Below are 12,357 nucleotides of genomic sequence, written 5' to 3'. Positions count from 1 at the left end.
ACAGCTGTTGGGTGGCACAGTCTGTTAAGTGCTCAACTACGAACTGAAAGGTTAGTGGCTTGAACCCACCCAGAGGCACCTCGGAAGAAAGGTCACAGCATTGGCTACCCTCGTGGAATATAGTTCTTCACTGAAACACATGGGGTCGCCATGAGTCAGAATTGACTGGATGGCAACTGGTGAGCTCGTGGTACTTGGTTATAGGAAGCAGCCTTAGGACACCTACACAGGATTGCTGAAGAAAGTAGGAAGGTATACCTGGTGGAGAAGACAGCACATACAAAGGCTGGGAGGTGGGAAAGTATAGGATTCATCTTGCCGGAGCTGCAAAGGTGGTCAGAAGGCATTGTAGAAAGCAAGGGGGGTTGAAAGGGGCCAGAGCCTTAGAAGAATGTTGGGACAGCATATCTAGCTAGACCCCAACCCAGTTGTCTTATTTATCTAGTGCTGCAATAACAGCAACACCACAAGTGGGTGGCTATAACAAACAAAAATTTATTTTCTCATAGTTTAGGAGGCTGGATGTCCAAAATTAGGGCACCAGCTCTAGGGGAAGGCTCTCTGTCTGTTCACACTTGGGGAAGGTCCTTGTCTCTTTTCAGCTCTTATTCCTAGGCGTCTGCGTGATCATGTGGCATGTATCTTCTCCTCCATTTGTGCTTGCTTGGTTGCTTAATCTCCTCTTTAATATCACAAAAGAGATTGATTTTAGGCACACCCTACATTGATACAGTCTCAGTAACATAACAAAGAGAATCCATTCCCAAACAGGATTATAATCACCAAAAAACCAAACCCATTGATGTTGTGTTGAATTCCATCTCACAGCAACCTTACAGAGGTATACCCAAAATCCAAACCCATTGCAGTTGAGTCGATTGTGACTCATACTGACCCTGTAGGACAGAGCAGAACTGCCCCATAGGATTTCGAAGGCTGTGATTTTTACGGAAGCAGACTGTCACATCTTCCTCCTGCAAAGCCGCTGGTAGGTTCAAACCACCGACTTTTTAGTTAGCAGCCAAGCGCTTTAACCACAGCACCACTAGCTCTCCTTCCTGTGCACCAAGTTCCTTCCAAAATCAATTTTGTATCACCTCTTCCTGGAAGGCTTCCTGATGTCTACTTTCCCACCTCCAGCCTCAGCCTATGCTGCGCTGTCTTCCTGTAATTTTCACAGAGCCCTCAGAAGTAGGTTCTCTCATCATCCCCATTTTACAGGTGGAATGGCTGAGGCCTCAGGAGAGCACGCCCATAGCCAGTGTCCCAAAAGCCTTCACAGGTAGCGGTCAAACACCTAACCACTGCACCACCAGGGATCCCTGACCACAGAAGTAAGGGTAAGAGTTTACAACACATATTTTGAGGGACACAATTCAATCCATAACACCGGTCTTAAAGTATAATTGTTTATCAGTGACATGGATGTTCTCCCAGCCCATCTGTGGTCTGCACTGCAGACCCATCCAGCTGTAGGGAGGTAAAGCCCAGTCTCTGGGGCTTTTACTCCAACTGTGTAGGGCAGGGGCCTTCAGGGGATAAAGTGAGGTGGACTGGGGGCTGAGTGTTCTAAGCAGGGCTGGAGAGGAGACCCCGTGGGCAGCTGGAGCAGGGGCGTCTCCCATGTCAAGGTGACAAACAGAGGTGAGGAAGGAGGATGAGAAACAGGGCTGGATCTAGGCTGTCCTGAAGCTTCTACTTCCTCCTCCTCCCTTTCCAGCCCTGGCCTCTGGCCACACCAATAGGCTGGGAAAGGGGAAATTCTTGAGCTGAAAGTCCAGGAGGTGGAAGGTGCTGATCTGAGGCTCCTGAGTCCCTCTACAGTGTCTGGAGACATGCCTGGGGCCGGCGGGGGCCCCAGGGCCTGGAGATACCTGGTCCTGCTGGTGAGTGGTCCTCATGGAGCCGGGATAGTGGGTCTCAGGGAGATGGAGGCCTGAGACCCAGGCTCCTGGGCTTGAGGGGGAAGAGACTGGGGGTTTGGACTCCTGAGGGAGGAGGGACTGAGGGTCTGTGACTCTTGGGGAGGAAGGAGGAAACAAATGATTCCTTGGAGCAGGAAGAAGGGTCTAGGGTAGAGGAAATTGTGGAAGAGATTTACAGCTGGGCTCTTAGATTTCCCAGCATCTGGTGTGAGAGTAAACTCTGGCTTCAGGCAAGATATGAGTATGCTCAAAAGACCCCAGGCCCCTTTCCCTCCACATGCAGGGGTCACTTCTCCCCAGGGACCCAGGGATCCAGAGCCTCAGCCTCTCCTCCCTAAGACCCAGGAGTCCTGATCCCGCAGTTCCTCCTCCCTCACATCCAGGAGTCCTGACCCCACCCTACTCCTCCCTCAGTCCCAGGAGTTCTTGCCCCTATCACCCTTCACCCTCCCTTAGACCAGGAATCCAGGTCCCCAGCCCACTCCTCCCTCAGACTCAGCAGTCCAGGTCTGCAGCACCTTTTTACCTCAAACAGGCTTCCAGATCCTCCTCCCTCAGACCCAGGAATCTACCTGCTGGCACCCAATCCCAGTCTCTTTCCTGCCTTCTGTAATTTGTTGATTGCTTCCCTGCCCCCAGTCTTCCAAGGCTATTTCCGAAGGTGGAACCAATAAGTTTATCTCTGGTCCTTATCAGTCAAGCCAAACCCAGCTCTTGGGTCCCTGGAGCCCCACCCCTGCCACACTCCCACTTTAGAAAACACTGACGTTGGGGTGACCTTTGTCAGAACCCAGCCCTGGGGGAGGAGACAGCATACCTGGATCCCTCCTCCTCCTCAGGTAGGGGTGACTCATGGGAGCCAGGCCTGGGAGAATTCCTGGTAGGTCATGCCCTCCTTAACAATCTCACCTGGGTGAAGGAAGATGAAGTTCAGGGTCTGATTCCTCCCTCTCTGGGCTCTCCCCAGGGCGTGTGGATCTGGACAGGAGCAGGGGCGGCCGGTGAGTGATCCCTGCCTTTGTTCACTGCCCACACAAATAGGCTGAACTTCAATTCCCATGAGCTTCTTGGGGCATCACCATGGCGGTCCATTGCAGGGGATGATGGGAATTGTCATTTCTGGATTTGGGGCAAGACCTGGGGATGGTTGAAGGGACAGTACCTGGTTTCTCACCTGCTCACAGTGCGCCATTCTTCCCAATTTCTCAGACTCCAACCCAGTAGGAACCTGAGTTTGGATGTTCTGACCAACAGTTCCATCATTCTGAGCTGAGCTGCCCTGAGGGCTCAGACTCAGAGCTAAACCTACTGGGTGCAGTGCACTGGAGGGTGTAGATGGATTTGAACCTGGGTCCTGCATGAATTGTCTGTGTGGGCAGAAGAGGAGAGCATTCCCGAAGTTTCCTGCCACTGAGCATGGGCTGCAGGAACCCAGGTGTCTGTGTCTAGGTCCCCTTGTAGGAAGTATTTCTTAACAACCAGGCTGTGCAGGGAAAGGGCAAGCCACTTTGTTCTGGTCACTTGGGGACTGGGGGACATGGAACCCTGAGTCTCTGCTCCTTCTTCCAGAACCTAATCCAGTGACAGATCTCAGAGTGCAGGACAGAAATACTAGCTCCATTACCTTGAGCTGGACAGCTTCCCTGGGCCCAGACCAACAACCCTACACCTACTGGGTCCAGTGGTTGACAGAGGAAGGTGTACAAGGGACCCAAAACACCTCAGATACCAGTATCACGGTGAAGGAACTGAAAGCTGGGACTTTGTACAACTTCACTGTCTGGGTCGAGAGGAATGGTACCAACAGTACAAGCAGTACAATAGACACATCTACAGGTGAGACATCCTTAAGCCTTTTACAAAGCACTCCTAGGATGCACTAAAGATCATTGGAACCTTAGGATTATCCCTAGGAAGTAGACAAAGCCCAGCCATCCCAGCATCCCTGAACCTCAGAGTTTTATGTCCTATTGCTAGGACTGTTTCTCTTTAGACACCAGGGTTGTACAGGGGACAGGGTGTCTCTCTTTTGTGCTCTATGCTTGAGGACTGGAGGGCATGGAAACTCTGACTTTCTGCTCCTTCTCCCAGTCCCCAACACAGTGACAAGTCTCAGGGTGCAGGATCTGACCAACAGCTCCATCGTCTTGAGCTGGAGAGTACCCCTGGGCCCAGAACAACCACCCTACACCTACTGGGTCCAGTGGTTGAGGAAGGGCAGCGAACAAGGGACCCAAAGCACCTCAGATACCAATATCACATTGAAGGAACTGGAAGCTGGGACTTTATACACCCTCACTGTCTGGGTTGAGAGATACAATGTCAACAGTACAAACGAGACAATTGATGCATCTACAGGTGAGACATCCCTAAGTTTTTTACAAAGCACTTCTAGGGTGGGCTAAAGAGGCCATTGGAGCCTTGGAATTGTTCCTGTAAAATAGACAATACCCAGGCATCCCAGCACCACTGAATCTCAGAGTTTTAGATCCCATTTCTAGAAGTGTTTCTCTTTAGATATCAGGGCTGTATAGGCAAAAGGGTGTCTCCTCTTTGAACTAGATGCTTGGGAACTGGAGAACACAGAAACCGTGACTTTCTGCTCCTTCTGCCAGTCCCCAACACAGTGACAAGTCTAATGGTGCAGGATCTGACCAACGGCTCCATTACCTTAAGCTGGACAGCTCCTCTGGGCCCAGACCAACCACCCTACACCTACTGGGTCCAGTGGTCGAGGGAGAAAATTGTACAAGGGAGCCAAAGCACCTCAGATACCAGTACCACAGTGAAGGAACTGGAAGCTGGGACAGTGTACACCTTCACTGTCTGGGTCGAGAGGTACAATGTCAACAGTACAAACAAGACTGTTGATGCATCTACAGGTGAGACATACCTAAGTCTTTTACAAAGCACTTCTAGAGTGGGCAAAGGGAGGTCATTGGAACTTTCAAATTGTCCCTGGAAAGTAGGCAAAGTTCAAGCATACAAGGACCACTGAACCTCAGCCTTTTAGGTTCCATTGCTAGGAGTGTTTCTCTTTAAATATCAGGACTATACTGGGGAAAGGCATCTCCCCTTTGCTTTAGATGCTCAGAGATTGGGAACATGAAACCCTGACTTTCTGCTTCTTCTACCAGTCCCCAACACAGTGACAAGTTTCGGGACTCAGGACCAGACCAACAGCTCCATCACCTTAAGCTGGACAGCTCCCCTGGGCCCAGACCAACCACCCTACACCTACTGGGTCCAATGGTCAAGGGAGGAAATTGTACAAGGGATTTGTTGGAAAGTTACTAGGAAATGTCTTTCCTCAGCAACTAGGACTTCCAAAAAATGGGCCCATCTCTTCTGTTTTTGGGAAATGGGACCTTTAGGGTCAAGGACATCCCCTGACTGCCTAGCATCACCTCTCAGGACTCAGCAAAATCACCAGCTGGATAATAGGCAACAATTTGTCGTGCTGAGTTAGATGAATCAAGAGGACCCAGCCTCTCAGCCTAAACATGTGGGAAACCAAAATCATCCTATTGACCACGTTCATATGGCGGGATAAGTTTTAACCCTTGGCCATTTGGGCTAAGAAGAATAAAATCAACAGCTCCATCTTGAAACTTAATGTGAGAAATTTCCCAACCCTGGCTGCTCATAGGAGAGAGAATATTGAGAAAGATGATGCAGGGGATCCAGGGCTGGAGCTGGGGGATGAGAAGACTGAGGCCTTCCTGGTTCCACCAACCCTTAGGTTTCTAGGCTCTTGTTCTGTGGTAAAACCCTCCTTAGAAACTAGAGCCATTGGTTGACTGAGGAATCTCAGGTTTTTTTGAGGAGAAAGGTGGGCAGGGTGAGGTATGAGGGTCATTAAGAATATGTCTCCCTTAAACTTCTAATCTTCACTTCTCAGTTCCCAATGAGGTCACTGATCTGAATACAACTCAGACCAACAACTCAGTCACCCTGAGGTGGAAGCCCCCTACAGACCCTTACTCTAATCTCTATGTATACGGGGTCCAGTGGACCAGTGGAGGACAGCCCCAGAGGGAGAAAGATCTTCAAGGAGATGAGATTAACCAGACAGCCAAGACCAATGAGACTTGGTACATAGTGAAGGCCCTCTCACCTGGGACTCGGTACAACTTCAGCGTGTGGGCAGAGATCAACAATGTATCCGGTTTCACACAGAGCCTCCAAGCATCCACAGGTAAGATGGACCTCACTTGTATCAAGTGGACTGAGCTTACTTAAGTCAGACCTTGAGGGCAATGAAAAGTGAATGGACTACAAATCCCATCAGGACATGGGATAATGACCTGATATATTGCAATGGCACAGAGAGTCTAAGAGCTCGTGGAAGTTGCAGTTTCAGTGGCTTTGTTGGCACTGAGGAAAGACTAGAAAATGAAGAAAGATAAAGGATTTTTCTTTGGGGGAGGACAGGATGGGGGTAGTTCTCAGAGAATTGGCATGACAGCTGGATGGGCATTCACATTAGATGGCTCCTCATTGGCTCTTTTTACTGCCTTCACCCAGCTCCTGACCCCGTCACCATCACGTCCTGTGTCAGTACATCAGGTGGTTATGGGGTCATCCTGACCTGGTCCTGCCCCCCCGGAGGCTACGAAGTCTTCAAGTTGGATGTGGGCGGGAAGAGCTTCCAGGATATGTCCTCGTGTGGGAGTGGAGTGTCCTTGTCAGGTTTTCAGCCAGCTCAGTCCTACCTAGCCACTGTCACAACTGTGTGGGATGGAATGAGGTCACCACCTGCCTCCATGACGTGCTACACTGAGAGCACAGGTGAGCAAGCCCCACAGGACCTGACATTGGGAGTGAGGCCTCACTGGGTCCCATCAACCTTATTGTGGTAATATCTCATCCTCGCTATGGGGTTCTTACTTTTATCTTTTCTTTTTTAACAGCTTTATTGAGATATAGTTCACATACAGTATGATTTATCCATTTAAAGTGTACAACTCAATGGCTTTTAGTATACTCATAGAGTTGTGAAACCATCATTACATCTATTTTAGAATATTTTCATCACCCCCAAAAGAAACCTTGTCTTCTTGAACTGTCATTCCCTAATTCCCCCATTCCCTCCCAACCCTAAAACCAGTTGCTGTAGAGTCAATTTCAACTCATGGCAATCCCATGTGTGTTAAAATAGAACTGTACTCCCAACTTTGGAAACCACTAATCTCCTTTCTGTCTCTATGGACTTACTTATTCTGAATATTCCATATAAAGGGAGTCACACAATGTGTGACTCTTTTTGTCTGACTTCTTTCATTTAGCATAGTGTTTTAAAAGATCATCCATTTTGTAGCATGTATCAGCACTTCATTCTTTCTTATGGCTGAATAACCTTGGATATACAGGTAAAAACTAAAAAAAAAAAATTTTTTTTTTTTGGTAGTCCCCAACTTATGATGGGGTTCTGTTCTGATGACTCTGTTGTAAGTCAGTTCTGAGGTAAGTTGAATACCTCTTTTTTTTTTTTTAGTTTTCGATATTATTGCCTTTTATCCCTTTCAAGACCCTATTATTTTCTGCTTCATATTTTTTTTTATACCATGTGTTTTTATTGATGGAAGCATGCTGAGTCATGGAGTGTATTTAAATTTTTGATGGGTAATATGGACTTTGAGAAATATGATGTGGGCATACATGTTACAACAAAACTCAGGGGTTTCTCAGGCACCATGATTGGTGGACACCACTTACCTTGCCAGGCCTGGGTGGTAGGATATATTGTGAGGTACTTTCCATTGGGGTACACTGGGCACCTCTGGTTTTCCAAATATGACACACATACACAAAAACAAACCAAAACAAAACCCATCAGGGCTCAAACTATCACACAGGAAACCATAAGTGTGTTTACAAGGCTTATGTAGCTGTAGAAAAGTCAAAAGAGACAAAATTTCTATCCAGTCACACTTCCTGGATACAGTAAAAAAAAAAAAAAAAAAAAAAACTAGCTCATATTTAAGCCTGATACCCAGCTATTTTGCTTCAATGAATGTTTCTTTTACCGTTACACAAGTCCTCACTGGTGGGCAGCAAATAGTTTAAGCCGGAAAAGTAGAGTTCCAAGAGGCCTGAGAGGTGGAAAAAGTCGGTGAGCCACTGTGTATCCCATGGACCCTTAAAGAGTTTATTATTGGTTTCTTTATAGATCTGATCTTTATTGTCTTTGGGGGTTTGGAAACACCTGTCAGTGAACATCTAAGAATAGTAACATCAGCAAATCATGTGCTGCAACATTGCATGTAGTATATATTACTAATGATAAAATGTAAAAAAAAAAGCAATCGTTCATAAGTGCAGTTTGTCATAACTTGAATATGTCATAAGTCGGGGACTACCTTATGGCATTTTGTTTATCCATTTGGCAGTGATGGGTATTTGGGTTGTTTCCACTTTTTGTCTATTAAGAATAATGCTCCTAGGAACATTTGTGTACAGATTTTTCAATTCTTTTGGGTATATACCTAGGAGCAGAATCGCTGGGTCATATGGTAACTCTGTTTAACTGTTTGAGGAACTGCTGAATTGTGTTCCAAAGTGGCTACCCCATTTTACATTCAGCAATGGGATACTTGAAGAAATCTGAACTTCACACCCAGAAAGATTCTGACCGTGTACCATGGCCGTGGCCACAGACCTTACTGGGCCCCAATCCTTGAAGCAGTCACTTATGTTCTAGGAATCAGGGCCTCTTATAAGATTGGGTCTCTATCTGGGGCACTTAAAAAATTTATTGTGGTAAAATATGTATATAACATATTGCCTCTGTGAACAACTTCTCCCTTTACCATAGGACCAGAAGAACAGGATGGTGCCTGGCTACCATTACTGAGTGTTTCGATAAAAGATTCTATAGAAGAATCCTGGTCAAAAGGGAGAAAATGCAAAACAATTTCAAATTCCCATGGAATTCAGACTTTCTGGAGCCAAGGAGGCTGGATGAACCCCCAAAATTATTGCCCTGAGATAACTTTTAAACCTTAAACCAAAAATATCATAAGAAGTCTTCTTAAAACCAACCTATAGTGTTTTTTTTTATATATATAGTTTAGGTAAACTAGTAAAGAAAGTCTGCCTTGAGCACTGTGCTCTTTTAAGAACTATCTATGTGGGATCAAATTGACAACAGCAACTCAAAAGATTAGATAGGAAACTTTGGGGTTAGTAAATTTATGTCAACAGGGGAAGAATAATTTGGAAAAGGAGAGTGAGAATGGTTGCACAACTCGAAGAATGTAATCAATGTCACTGAACTGTACATGTAGAAATTGTTTAATTGGTGTATGTCCTGCTGCACATATTCTCAACAACAAAAAATAAAATAAATTATAAAAATATATAGGGAACAACATTTGCCATTTTAGCCATTTTTAACTGTATAACTCAGTGACATTAATTATATTCACAATGTTGTACAACATTCATCACTATCTACTTCCAAAACTTTTTATCGCCCCAAACAGAAACTCTGAACCCATTAAGTAATAATTTCCCACTCTCTTCTCTCCATAGCTTGGTAATCTCTCATCTACTTTCTGTCTCTATGAATTTGCCTACACTTGTTATTTTGTATAAGTGGAATTATGCAATATTTGCTCTTTTCTGTCTGGTTTATTTCACTTATGTTTTCAAGGTTCATCCATGTTGAGCATGTATCAATATTTTGTTCCTTTTTGTGACTGAATGGTATTTCACTGTATCTCCATACAATGAAAGGGACAGTTGTAATGCTGCAATGAAGGGACAGTTGGCATTTTGGGCTGGATCATTCTCTGTTGGGGGGGCTGTCTTGTGCTTTGCAGGTTGTTGAGCAGTACATCTGGCCTCCACCCACTAGATGCCAGTATGCCAGACGTTGTCACATGTTCCCGGGGAGGGGGCAAAATCATCCCCAGATAAGGACCACTGGTCTAGATCAAGGATGGAAAGGGTCATTCTTTAGCAACTAGATTGACTGAAAGAATGTCTTTGACCAGACTCCTGGAGAAATGAGAGGTGAAGAGTAAAGGTGGGTGGGAGGTGGGCCTTCAAATTGAAAGGAAGGTGGCTTGGGCCTGACTAGGCATTATCCAGAAGATTTCTCCTTTGCCTGCCCTAGCATCTTTTCTGTGGGCCTCCTCTATTAGTCAGGGTTCTCCAAAGAAGAAACAGAATCAACAGGAGATAGATAGAAATAGAGAGAGATCAGCTACTACTACTACCAGTTGCCACGGAGTCGATTCCTACTCGTGATGACTCCATGTGTATCATAGCAGAACTGTGCTCCATGGGGTTTTCAGTGGCTGTGATCTTTCAGAAGTAGATTGCCAGGCCTTTCTTCAAAAGTGCCTCAGGGAGGAATCAAGCCTTCAACCTTTTGATTAGTAGCAAAGTGCTTAAACATTTGTGCCACCCAGGCAATCATTCTCTCTTTCTCTACATGTATATATGTATATATACATATACACACACACAACTTGACAACAACCATCACCACCACCAACAAATACAAGCACACATATATACAAATTATATATGCATGTATGTGTGTGTGTGCGTGTGTGTGTGTGCATACAGTGAAATCTGTGAGACCCAGAACTCTATGGGACTGCCTTGTTTTTCTGGGTCTCAAACATCTTCTGCCTTTGACAGGGCACAGTCTTACCTCTTTTCTATCTCTCCTTTTAGTGGAAAATATTTGTGTTTTGTTTCTCTGGCAGGTTTCTGCCTTACACAGGTTGTGTATACATATAGAAAGAGAGAGGAAGAGGGAGAGAGATTGATTTTATTTTGAGGAGTTGACTGACGTGATGGTGGGGGCTAGCAAGTCCAACAACGTATACACACACACATATATACAAATCATATATACATGTATATAAGTGTGTGTATATGTGTGTGTAATATATGTACATATATATATAGAGAGAGAGAGATTAATTTTATTTTAATGAATTGGCTCAAGTGATGGCGGGGATTGACAAATCCAAAATCTGTAGAGCAGGTGGCAGGCTGGAAACTCCGGTAGGGTTTCTAATTTACAGACTTGAGGCAGAATCCTTCTCTTCTCGGAAACCTCGGTGTTTACTCTTAAGGCCTTCAACTGATTGGATCAGGCCCAGCCACATAATCCGGGGTCATCTCCTTTACTTAAAACCCACTGATTATATATATTAATGCTGTCTACAAAATACCCTCACAACAACATCTAGACTACTGTTCGACCAAACAATCAGGCACCATAGCCTAGCCAAGCTGACATAGAAAATGAAACATTACACATCCTGATCACGGTTTTGGGTAAGGATGGAGATGGGAGATCAGGAGCTAGGACCTAGGCTCTAACGGTTCCCAATGCCTTCTGCCCCCAGGGGTCATTATCGGTTCCATTGTGGGAATTCTCTTGTTTCTCATCCTGCTGGGCCTGCTGATTTTCTTCCTGAAGAAGAGGTAAGACTCAGGGCAGGACTGACCACCTGGGGGTGGAGTGGTAGGGGAAGGATGAGGACCCCTAGGTTCCAAGCCTCTTTCCTTGAGTCTTTTACCCCGCTGTCCTTTTCCCAGGAATGAGAAGAGCCAGGAGAAACAGGAATCCACGGATCTGGCCTTCAGGTGAGCAGAAGGCTTTGGGGAGTGTGTTAGATTCCTGGAGCCCTGGGTGGTGCAAATGGTTAAGTGCTCAGCTTCTAGTTGAAAGGTTAGCACTTCAAATCCACCCAGAGGTGCCTCAGAAGGAAGGCCTGGCAATCCACTTCTAAAAGATTACCGGCATTGAAAACCCTGTGGAGCACAGTTCTACTCTGACGCACATGGGGTTGCTGTGAGTCAGAGTGGACACAACAGCAATTGGCTTGGTTTTGGGTTTTATTAGATTCCTAGGGCTGCTGTAACAGAGGACCATAAACTGGGTGGCTTAAAACAACAGAAATTTATTACCTTGCAGTTTTAGAGGCTAGAAGGCCAAGAGCAGGGTGTCAGCTGTGTTGATTCCTTCTGAGGGCTCTGTGGGAGATTCTGTTCCATGCTTCTCTCTGAGCTTCCGGTAGCTCCAAGGGTCCCTTGGAATTCCTTGACTTGCAGCTGCAGTGTCAGATGGCTGTCTTCCCTCTCTCTGTGTACCTTCTCCTTTTTTGTAAGGACACTGGTCATATAGGATGAGAACCCTTGGCTGGGACAAACTGTAAAGTGCTTAGCTGTTATCCAAAAGGTTGGCAGTTGGAATCCACTCAGAAGTGCTTTGCAAGGAAGTCCTGGCGATCTGCTTCTGAAAGATCACAGCCATTGAACACCCCATGGAGCACAGTTCTACTCTGACACACATGGATGAGGTCACCCTGGGTCGGAGTTGGCTCAATGGCAATCGGTTTGGTTTTGATATATAGTAGATTCCTAAGGCTGTAAACAAGTGCCACTATCTGTGATAAAACGA

General features: G+C 46.0%; 1 protein-coding gene across 1 annotated transcript in view; it reads left to right on the top strand.

Annotated features, from left to right (window-relative positions):
- Window positions 1-12,357, top strand: part of PTPRH (protein tyrosine phosphatase receptor type H) — a 35,672-nt gene that overhangs the window by 17,521 nt on the left and 5,794 nt on the right. The window contains 7 exon segments of the mRNA XM_023544109.2: window positions 3,495-3,761; window positions 4,017-4,283; window positions 4,541-4,807; window positions 5,827-6,123; window positions 6,453-6,716; window positions 11,300-11,378; window positions 11,493-11,540. Coding sequence (XP_023399877.2) covers window positions 3,495-3,761; window positions 4,017-4,283; window positions 4,541-4,807; window positions 5,827-6,123; window positions 6,453-6,716; window positions 11,300-11,378; window positions 11,493-11,540 — 1,489 coding nt within the window.

This window comes from Loxodonta africana, chromosome 11 (genome assembly GCF_030014295.1).
Source record: "Loxodonta africana isolate mLoxAfr1 chromosome 11, mLoxAfr1.hap2, whole genome shotgun sequence".
NCBI lineage: Eukaryota > Metazoa > Chordata > Mammalia > Proboscidea > Elephantidae > Loxodonta > Loxodonta africana.
Note: the sequence above shows the minus strand (reverse complement) of the source record. Positions and strands in the feature narration are given on the sequence as shown.